This window comes from Ischnura elegans, chromosome 5 (genome assembly GCF_921293095.1).
Source record: "Ischnura elegans chromosome 5, ioIscEleg1.1, whole genome shotgun sequence".
Lineage (NCBI taxonomy): Eukaryota > Metazoa > Arthropoda > Insecta > Odonata > Coenagrionidae > Ischnura > Ischnura elegans.
In genome coordinates, this window is record NC_060250.1 from 25,595,711 (window position 1) to 25,607,857 (window position 12,147).

General features: G+C 38.2%; 1 protein-coding gene across 2 annotated transcripts in view; it reads right to left on the minus strand.

The window, feature by feature from the left end:
• LOC124158605 (lissencephaly-1 homolog) overlaps positions 1-12,147 on the minus strand; it is a 100,806-nt gene that overhangs the window by 67,049 nt on the left and 21,610 nt on the right. Inside the window, exons 1-2 of one of the 2 annotated variants that reach the window (XM_046533773.1) lie at positions 11,458-12,062; positions 8,736-9,050 (exon numbers count right to left, since the gene is read on the minus strand). In XM_046533773.1, the coding sequence (XP_046389729.1) occupies positions 8,736-8,773 (38 nt within the window). In that variant the 5' untranslated portion in view covers positions 8,774-9,050; positions 11,458-12,062. Of the gene's footprint in view, positions 1-8,735; positions 9,051-11,457; positions 12,063-12,147 lie in introns of those variants that run through there. The other variant, XM_046533772.1, reaches the window with a different exon arrangement.

The window sequence follows — 12,147 nt, forward strand, 5'->3', positions numbered from 1 at the left end:
TAGCTACGTTGTAGGAAGTTATTCTTCTTCCAGAAATTCATTACCGTAAACCGGGACAACTTTGCCACTTTTTTTTTCTTTTTCAACCGCATTCTTGTAAGTTCATGTACGGAAATGGTTTAAAACCATTTTAAGCCATTATTCTTGGTCTCTACTTTCAAAATTTGTGCAAAAATGACAACTTAAGTAAAAGTTTATATGTTAAAAAAATTGAAAATGTAGTTAGCAAAGATTCTATGGATCTGGGGCAACTTTGCCAACGGAGTTATATCCAGCGGAAACCTCAATAAAACAACGGAAAAATAATGTTTATTTAGAAAACTCTTAAATATAGAATGGTACTCCAAGATACCCAATGCATTGAACGTGGAATGCTATTGTCATTCCCCTAATTTTTCTCCTTTTGGCAAGTCCCTCCAACAAGATTTTGTGTGGAGGTGCTTGGAAGTGACCAGGTGTGATTTGTCCATGGTTTCTCCAGGGGCCACATTAATTTTCCGTCTTCTTCTCTATGGCGAACTTTTGTTTGATTGTGACGACAGGATTGAAGACAGTTCAAAAATGAATCACTTACTCTTGTAGGAGTGTCATTACGATCAGTTTTCTATGCATCCGGAATTCAAGACCAAACTTCTCCGGGATTGTGTGGCACGATGTCACATTTCTCGAACCCTGATATCATGTTTGAGTTCATTTTACTTTCTTCAACCAAAGCACTGAGAGTTTTTGCCAAAAGTGTTGGAAATACATTCTTTTCGATGGTTTTATAACTATTAAAGTTCCACAATTATGGTCTGTCAGTATGGCTCTCCATTTGTTTTTTACAAGGAGCGAAGACCGAAAAATCAAAGGGTTTGACATAAATGATTGGACGATGGCGTAAGAACACAAAACGAATCAATCGTCAACCAATGGCATTAAAAGGCATTCCCCAGTCAGCACAAACTAGCACATGTTCGAGTATCTCTTCTTCCTTACCCTTGCTCAATGCCGTATGGCGCCCTGGATTCTTTGTATGGTGACACTTCACCTTACTTTCAATTGTCCTATGCGGAATATTGTACTTTTGGGCTGCTTTTCCACTGCTCAATTCATTACAAATCACTGCGGAGACAGCAAGTGGCAGCGTACTGTCATCATAATTTCGATACCTTCGGCCTCCCAACTTGGTATTAAAGCGTCTTGGCATTTGAAAGGCCTATAAAACGAATATGAAAAACGCACCCTTAGGAAAAAGTGTACTGGTAGTGGAGAAATAACAATATTGTCGGTTGGCAAAGTTGTCCCATTTCCACCAAGTTTCCTGGTGCAACATTGCCAAGTTAAATTATTAAATCTAAATACAACAAATATTTTACCATTTAAAGCGATTCTGAAAGTAAATTATATGCTCTATTGAACGATACCAGAAGTTTTTACTTACATTTGAGTAAATGGGAAGGGCGAGACACTTAAATAGACTACCAAAAATATTCAGTTTGGCCCTACAAAAACAAAACACTAATAAAGACCTGAAAACAACTTGTAAGACTACAAGTGTGTGGAAAGGCTATCACTCAATATCTTGTCTGAGTGATGAAAACATAGGCCCTCTCTCGGATAATTAGGAAACTTAGTAGGGCACCAAACATAATATTTTTCAAAACCTGGCAAAGTTGCCCCACTTGGCAAAGCTGTCCCTGTTTACGGTACGACGCATTTTTTTCAAATGTAATTCTAACTGCCAAGCATCGCACAACGCTTGGATAGCAGCAAGGTCATTCGTTAGTTCATCTATATCTCTGCTGGAACGGATGATTTGTTACACGTCGTCTGAGGAAACATTTCCTCCAAATTTACTAATAAAATTATGCATATACTTCGATCTACGCTCCCGTAAAGAATGAGCAACCCTGTTAAGCCTTGAGATTTTGCAGCTATAGGCAGCGATGAAGCACGGAGGAATTGTACTTCCTTGAATGAAAAACAAGATCATTCCATAGAACCTTAACCCTCATACGACGAAAAAATGAACAGTATAACACTTTCTAAGGAGTGCTAATATTACTCTAATGAGAGAAAAATCAGGAATAGTAAAGGACACAAATTAATGGGAAAAGGAATTAGAAAACATTGATTCATCATCAGCTTTAAAAAAAATAAGTGCTCTAACGAAGTGTGGACTAGCGTTCATTAAAGTCCTTAATGGTTTGGGTGAAAAACGAATTCCCATATCTATCCGTTCGGCAAAACATCTCTCTTAATTTATCGCTTCTGTCGGACCTGGAAATATAGTGTGGCTCCAATATTATGTTCTCTGTGTCGCTCTTAAAGACATCCATTCTCAATTTCTCAAGCAATCTAAGCCTAGCGCGCAGCCTACTAGTGGGAGGGATAAAGTGGAGGGAGGGAAAATTGCTTATGTAAGGCAAATAGTAAAATTGGAGGCAAGGAACAGCCATCTAATCACAGACGCTTGACTTCTTTTGAAATTATGATTCAACTGACGTTTTATGCTTATAGTTACTAGCTGTGTTGATTCTGATTTGCTTTTGTCGAATAGGCTATTCACAGGCATTTGTTAAAAGAATACTAGGGAAGTGCGACGACAAAGTGAGAGAAATTAGCTACTTTCCCTCGTTAGACCACATTTGGAATACGCTGCCAGTGTTTGGGACCCTCATGATTGGAAAATAGGCTAAATCTTTTAGACAAATTCAAAAGCAGTGTCTTTTCTGACGAAGTTAACCATATCTAACGGACGCCAACATACTACGGAAGATCAGATCATATAAATAAGATAAGAGAGATAGATTGCAGAACAGACAGATTCCGAATGTCTTTTTTTCCACGATCAATAAGAGATTATAACGGCAGTAATAGAACTCGTAAATAGATTGCATGACTTGTAGTGTAGCCTACTAACCTATGTAAAACTTAATGCATGTTTCTTAATTCAATTATTATTTCTAACAGCATATAGTTGTATAGTTTGTTATTATACGGGACGTTTTTTGGACGGTGTGGTGTGCATGTGGGAGTACAAATGCATGCTTCATGCTGGTGATTGATGACCCCCCTGCCAAACACCCTAGAGGTGGCTCGTAGGGTATTATGTCAATGTAGATGTAGATTGGAAAAAATACGGAATTCCACAAAGTTATGGCCAATCCAGCGCTGGTGATGAATCAATGTTTTCTAATTCCTTTTCCCATTAATTTGTGTCCTTTACTATTCCTGGTTTTTCTCTCATTAGGGTAATATTAGCACCCCTTAGAAAGTGTTATTCTGTGCATTTTTTCGTCGTATGAGGGTGAAGGTTCTATGGAATGCTTTTGTTTTTCATGCAATGAAGTGCAATTCCTCCGTGCTTCATCGCTGCCTATAGCTGCAAAATCTCAAGGCTTAACAGGGTTACTCATTCTTTACGGGAGCGAAGATCGAAGTATATGCATAAATTTATTAGTAAATTTGGAGGAAATGTTTCCTCAGACGACGTGTAACAAATCATCCGTCCCAGCAGAGATATATATATAGATGAACTAACGAATGACCTTGCTGCTATCCAAGCGTGGTGCGATGCTTGGCAGTTAGAAGTATGGTGTAAGTTAGGTATGTGAAAGGTCGTTACGATAGTCTTGTTAGTGTAACTGACCTCTTAGATAAACTCGGATGGGAATCCCTGTCGGACCGTAGATTGAAAGATAGAATAAACCTTTTAGATAAATTCAAGAGCAGTGTCTTTTCTGACGAAGTTAACCATATCTTGCGGACGCCAACGTACTACGGAAAATCAGATCATATAAATGAAATAAGAGAGAAAGATTGTAGAACAGACAGATTCCGAATGTCATTTTTTCCACGATCAATAAGAGATTATAACGGCAGCAATAGAACTCGTAAATAGATTGCATGACTTGTAGTGTAGCCTACTAACCTATGTAAAACTTACTGCATGTTTCTGAATTTCTATTCTATATTCTATTTCTAACAGCATATAGTAGTATAGTTTGTTATTATACGGGACGTTTCTTGGACGGTGTGGTGTGCATGTGGGAGTCCAAATGCATGCTGCATGCTGGTGATTGATCACCCCCTGCCAAACACCCTAGAGTGGCTCGCAGGGTAATTTGTAGATGTAGATGTAGATGTAGATGTAGCCTACTAACCTATGTAAAACTTAATGCATGTTTCTGAATTTCTATTCTATATTCTATTTCTAACAGCATATAGTAGTATAGTTTGTTATCATACGGGACGTTTTTTGGACGGTGTGGTGTGCATGTGGGAGTCCAAATGCATGCTGCATGCTGGTGATTGATCACCCCCTGCCAAACACCCTAGAGGTGGCTCGCAGGGTATAATGTAAATGTAGATGTAGAATTAAATTTGGAAAAAATGCGTCGTAATGAATTTCTTGAAGAAGAATAACGTCCTACAACGCAGCTATATTATTGGGGGAGCCAAGTAGAGACTGTTGAATCCCTGAAATATCTAGCAGTTAGACTCAATAATGATCTATCGTGGAATAAACATATTCGAGAAATAACCGGTCAAGGTAATCGTAAAATGGGTTTTATTAAAGGAATATTAGGACAGTGCGACGACAAAGTGAGAGAAATTAGCTACTTTTCCCTCGTTAGACCACATTTGGAATACGCTGCCAGTGTTTGGGACCCTCATGATTGGAAAATAGGCTAAATCTTTTAGACAAATTCAAAAGCAGTGTCTTTTCTGACGAAGTTAACCATATCTTACGGTCGCCAACATACTACGGATTATTTCTAACAGCATATAGTAGTATAATTTGTTGCATGTTGGAGTCCAAATGCATGCTGGTTATTGATCACCCCTGCCAAACACCCTAGAAATGGCTCAGGGAACTTCCCAGAATTGAGAATGCCATTGTTCAGCGTGGAGCGAGAGGCCTTTCCTACCCCACCCCCAAGTTGCTGGATGCAGCGTTGCCAAGTCAGAAGGGGACTTTTATCGCTGATTGGATAAAATTCTTAAAAATCATCGTAGAAAGACGATCAAAAAACGCCCGTATTCCTGGTGTGATCAAGAAGACGATAAAGCCAATAAATTGTAGATAGCACTAAAAGAATTGTAAAATGCAAAATGTACTACACGTGGTTCAGATGGGTGGGGGCCCTCCCGGTGTTTTGGGTCCATCCCTCGCGAGCTCGGGTCCCCGAAAAGGGTCGGATTAGGCTCGAAGTCGAGGTTGGACCCTCATTAGCGCGGCTGACCGTCGGTGGTCCCCACGAGAGCGACATTAACCTTATAAAATTCCAAATTCGAATGTTATATTCACAGCGTAAGAAATTCTACTGAACGCGTCTACGGTACCGCAGAATGGGTTCATTCCCTAAAAAAAATATACCATAAGATAATCAGCAAATTAAACTATCCCCAACTAATCCCTACCATGAGTTCGCCACCCACATCAAGCGCTTTCCCCGCTCGTTTCTCTCTTCGTCTACTAAATCTTTCCATTTCTCCCTCTCGTATTCAACTCTTGGAGGTTATTTCATAGCTTTTTTTAGGGCCATTGCGAACCACAAAACGCTATTCGCAAGTCTTTTATTGACATAAACACAAGGTGTACATCGTCACCTCTCTCCTGACGCAATGCTTCATTGCTAAGTCTTTCCTCATACTATTACCACCATTATCGCTTCCAATGACACATTGTACACATTCTTAGATTGATTTATTTTTTCCATTCTCATCCAAACCAACATCTAGACCGTCAGAAGCCTTCAACCTCCTACCTTAGAATTTATGATGTTTTATGTGCTACATAATAAAAGTACCACAACATAATCAAAGTACCACTAGCCGAGTATCTTGATTTCATCCTGGATATAAACCTGATTAAAAGCCGAATTTCTAGTGAACTCCAGTCTCTAAGCAATGAAAATAGGCGATTAAAATGTAGTATAAACCAATCCACTATACCCAAAAGGTCATTTAAAAAATTCCATTTGGTTTTATGTTGTCTAGGAAGAATTTGGCAGTCGATAAATGACTTACAAAGGATTAATTGATCATCTCCAAAACTACGAGGATTCGTTTACAATTAGCGCCATAAATGTTTAATTGATTAAAATCACAAAGAAAGAGTGAAAATGATTTTGATGCAAATGCTGAACAAAACCGTCTTCGTTTGTAGTAACATCAGCTTCATATTTGATGCGTGTAGTTCACTTTTTTCTTGATTCAGAATTTTTTACCACATAAATTAAATGTTGACATGGGGAAAATAATTATTTTATGGCAGCAAGAAAAAAATCCTGGTGAGTTTAAAGAAAATCAACCCATAATTTTCTTCGAAAAAGAATGGAACTACGCAATAATACGCAAATGAAAGATTGAAAACGGATAAATTCGTTGAAGATAACACGCCGGATGGTCCAAATTAGCTCAAAATCTTGGGGTAATCTAATTGAATAAGGAGTATTTGATTCAATTCCCCTCCCGACTAATCATTCGCCATCAGGCGTCAATCCGCAAAGGCGACGTCCTGTACCGAACGGCCCTCGCCTCCGCCCTCGTGTGCGGGGGCGGTCTATTCCCGAGGCCGCTACCAATGCATCCACGAGCGAGTATCGACCGGCAGTCGGACGCCTCCACAAGGCCCCGACGTTACTGCGATCATTTCGCCCACTCAGGGTTACTTCACTCCCGGATTTCCCCCTGCGTCCTCCACACTCCGTGGGAAACCAGCGAAACGTTTTAAGCAGCTTCACCAAAATGCAAAGTAAGTTTCACTTTAATGAAAATCTCTTCTAAGTGTATGTTATTGACACATGCTCAATCGATCTCCAAAGGGTAACCATAATATTTGAAAAAAACACCATTAATAACCAAAAATGATTCAAAGTTTACCTTAAATCATTCACTTCATCCGCTATTTTTCACAGAAAATGTCAATTTGAAATGGTATGGGAAGAAAATGGTGATAAAATGGAAAATTTCAATGGTAAATTCAATTGGAAATAATTTAGCAATTCGCAAATTTCAATGTGCTCCTAAGGCTATGCTCATAAATGCCTGGGAACAATGTGAATCACCTACCTGTTCAAAACTCATACAAAACGCACAATGACATAAAACCTAAAAAAAAAATACGTAAGCTTCTATTCATTGTACGAAGTTTAAAGTAAAGCAATGCTGAAAAATATGTCAAACATGATGAATGAACGAAAAAGGGAACACAATTCTCTCAAAATATTGTGAAGAAGCAAGGGAAAAATAATTATTAAACGTTTCTGAAGACAACTCCCCTACACTTTGGTTTTTGGGAATGAAGTATGTTACACACAAGAAGTATTATTAAACCATAATTACTAAGCGTCTGATTAAGTGTTTCTTCTGAATCACATTGTGATGATGGAAACTTTAATGTACAAAAGTATAACACGAAGGCTGAGAATAGCCAGAGGTAAAACATCAACATATCCAGCTTCGCAACATATGGCTTCCCTACACCTGCTTTACCATTACAAATTCTTTAAAAAAACGAGAATAAGAAATCACTAAACAAAATTATCTCAAATTCAAACTAATAGTAAACCCATGTTGAAATATAAAACACGAATAGCTATTTCCACACTTTAATTTACAACTCCATTACCAACCATGGTTTTGACAATTTTAGCTCATTCTAGAGGGTGAAAATTATTTTAGTGTTTTATATTTTATCGCGGATATATCGCCATTTCCACTGCATCAAGCCTGAAACAATTTCATTCATTCGTAATAATAAACATCTAAAAGTTTCATGATGTGAGCTTCATATAATTATAACTACTCCACTGATTACACCTCATTTTTTACATTCCTCAATCATGGCCCAAGTATTCAAATCTAAGCAAATAATAAAAATGGAAATTCTATCATGTTTTCTACAAATGTTCAGCAACATCTTGATGGCATATCAACCCGCTGCTTTCCAGATAACTTTCACAGCACAATGGTGGAGCTGTTCTTTGAATCTATCTATCATTAATACTTTGTTTTTGAAACCAAATAAACTTAAACTGCAGAATAAAATGATTTAGGAAGGTTAGCATCTCTACATTTGTCACATCTACATCATAAAAGGACAGATACTCCAAACTTTAATCACAAGAATATAGGACAAATCAGTTTCAAAAATTTTTTTAGCCCAAATGCTTCCCAAAATCCCCCAAAATTAACAATGCCACTTATTTCAAAATGAATACATAAGAGATCCAAGTAACCCATTTGCCAAAGAATGAAGAATTGCTGGGTGGGACACAAAATGAACACTAATGCTGATCTCAAACGACCTCACTGACATTAACGTGAACTAGATTCTTTTGGAATTTCATAAATGAAACACTGACAGCAAATATTCTTATCACATCAAGTCTACCGAGTTGCAGAATATACACCTTAAGATATACAAGTGACACTTTTTAAGCCCCCACTACACTAATTTCGCTATTAAGTTATGATGGCTAATGACTCAAAACATGGGCCATTGTGTTTAAAACAGACTGTATGGAGAGTAAAATCATTCATGATGCAAGTGAAGGGGCAAAGTAGGCAAGTTCAAATGATTTAGATAGCAGTGACACCAGCAATTAAGAAAAGGGAAGGAAAAAAAATTAAAAACACAACTCTCTCCCCCCTGATGAGAAACCCAATTTAAGTTCAACAACCCCAAAATCAATTACCAAACCCCAATATGTATTATCAAAAACAAAGAATGTTATACTCACAGCTCCTCCCGCTGACGCTGAGACAACACCATTTTCATGATCTGACCCGTTCAAGGGAGCCAAATTGGGGAGGGGGGACCACTGTAAGGGGGGGATTCCAGGAGACAGCTTCCACTTGGAGGATGCCCTCCTGTTTCTCTCCGCTCGCTTCCGATGCAAAGGCCCCTGTTGCGTTGAACCTACACACACCCCTCTATCCCAAGCACCTTGAACCTCCCACCCTGAACAGTCAGCCTCTGTGCTTCTGCCACCAGAGGGCAGGTGAAATCTTCTTCGTTATATTCGGCACACCCCGTTTATCTATCCATCACCACCCTGAAAATAAAGAATAACATTTCATTAGATATAATTTTCAAGAAGCTCTTGGCAGATAATTATTTCCTTGATACTTATAACCTATTGAACCCAAAAAATATTATATACAACATTTAGTGTGCCATCCTGTAACTGGATGGCTTTTTCTGCCATACGAAAAAAACATTTCAGAGAAGCAAATTTATATCCTTTGTTATCTTGGGTATGCAGCCTGGATGAACATTTACATCCATCGGGTTAAAGGTGTTAATGTATCATATCTATCCATATTACTTACCATTATTTCATTAAAAAATTGGAAAATGTTGGGAAGGAAAAAATAGAGAACTGGATGATTTTGTTAACCTATCAGGAAATTGACCACAAGAATGGTATCAATTAAAACCATCTGAACAAATATTTCCCAATTTATAATGATACATCAGCTAATGAATTTAAGCAAACCTTATCACAAATACTTTGCATCACGGTGAGAGTAAGAAAATCGTGTAAATAGATTCATTATTCAGGCCACTTCATTACACATTCAGAGCGAAACACATGTAAATCATAGGTGAGCAAGTAAAAGCTTTACCGATATTATGTTCCTACATACATACAGTTGAGCTGTAAGAAGTGCAAACAATTCTCATTTGGATATTTTAGACACTTTTTTACAACATTTACACCCTAATTAACTAAGGAGGACCAAATAATAAGGCACCTAATATAAATAGTATGCCTTAAAATGGTGCAGAAGAATTTTACGACACAATGTAGACCAATCATTGACATAACTCAAATTCTTAAATGGGTAAATATATATAACTTAGGGTAATTAACCCATTTTTTAGATGCAAGGAAAAAATGATGATGGGCATATAATTCATCAATAAATTTTAAGTAGTAAGAACGTCATCCCTGCACACAAAACCATACCTCACAGTACGGTTGGCAAAAGGCTGGGAAATAATGACTCACTCCTCAAGTACAATATAAAATATGTTATTTAATTATTTTCAGCACTATCCTCGGCTACCATAGGTATCATTTACTATAAATTCATTATTATTTATTATCGTTTATTATTAACGCTGGCTATTTCGGTGCCATGCTTCTTTTTAGCACATCATTTTCCAAGAGAACTCACTTTCATTGATTTTTTATGTAATACATTTCCTTGAGCAAATTAATCATATTTTAATGCCTGTTCTACAAATCAAGCTCCAGCTCCAAAATTTAATTCCTTGATAAGGGTATTTGAGAATTTCAGCAAATAGAAAAACTAAATACAGTGTTATACTGAGAATACTTTGTATTAGTGATCTCTAGAGTTAATAATTGGAAATAATTACACATAAAAATTGAGGCACTGACTTTGAAATGCAAATCAATAAAAAATATAATAATAAAGGTATGTTCCGGGGCAAATATATTTAGAGGTAGTAAAAAAATGAATAGTGAAAAATAAAGGCAAAAATAATCAAGCATGAGGTTATTCCTAGACCTAGTTATAAATTGCTTTATCAATTACACTTATTCCCAACAAATTTTGGCCCAAGGAACAAAGGTTTCTTAAAGAAATTCAGACAGCAGCAATGGGGGATTTTTGGGATAAGGAGTTTAATTCCAAAACATATGCTTAAATATATATTAATTAAAAATGGGAGAAGAAAATAATGTCATCTTAAGCTCAGAAATATAAAAAATAGATATATACAAGGGCTTGAAAAAAGGTTACAGTGCATGATATTGAAAAAATATTATTTCTAATGGCAACAAATATAAAAATATAAAGATAGCCCTTTATATGAAGAATCTATATTGAAAGGCGATTCATTTTATATGAAATTTTAATTCACACAACAGTGACGGTAATTTTTTTCCTTCGATTATAGAAAGTATTGCAAATCACACAAATTACGAAGAAAATGCTATTGTTAATACGTTTTGCAAACTTATCCCAAACACAGCGTCAACAGAAAGTGACAAAAATCCCTTGAACGGCATCAATGAGATACCGATGGAACACAGTTACAAATAGCCCCCTCTAGCACAACGCAATAAATGAGGTAACAGTATCATATACGAGAAATTGACAATCTATCTCAAATGAGTACATGAGATAATAGAAAGAAACATGAGAGAAAGCAGGTAAAAATTTAAACGATATAAGGTTGTAAAATACGGGTAAAACGATATAATGTTGTACGATAGCGGTATCCAGAAACTACGCAATTACAAACACCGCCGTGGAATATCTAACATGCACATGCGTTAACGTAAAATTGACGGCAAAAACAGCGAGGAATTCATACGAAAAAAATACGACGTCGGAAAAGATGAATAACAAGAGGCGGTGTTGGTAGATGGAGGAGGGACAAACAAACATGGAAAATGACGCAGGGGCGGAGGAGGGGAAAATCACCCGAATGTAGCACTGCGCAAAGGCTCTCGGAGGCCGGCGAACACAAGCCGAGGGCAGAGAGAGACACGAGGTTGGAGAGGGAACCCAGCCCAGCTCACTGAGCGCACTCAGCCAGGAGATTAATCCCGAAGAGAAATATTTCTCCGTGGTCGCAAGAGAGACGCCTCGTCAGCCGCTAGAAGGCCCGGCGGCGCACCCTACTACCGCGACGCACGAAAGGGGCGTGCGCGAGTTAAGACCAGTGACGCACGCCGGGCACGCAGTGGGAGGGTCCAGAGGCCAGTCGCCCCCGCAGTAACAAGGGCCGGCAGCAGGGAGTCGAGAGCCCGCAGCTAGGGGAGAACCGTTCCGAGGAGGGTCTCGCTCCAGATTCAGGGTTAACCACCCCAGGATTGCAGACACGATTGTAAATAATGGTTCTTCGCCGAAAAACGGCGCAGCATGTGAGCGTTCCGCCTCTTGAGGATGTCTCCAAGGTTCTCCAGGCGATTAAGGGAATCCACACGCTTCACACCATTTGTAAAACAAGTTTCTTTGTTTTCACAGACGAAAGGATAACTTTTACGTCACGAGAACGAGAAATTCGGGCAGCTCGGAAGTAAATCACCTCATTCGTAAGGGTCAATTAGTTTCGACCGATGTTTTCGACCGTTAACGTAAAATTTGTGGAGATGACGAGCGCCGCGGTAT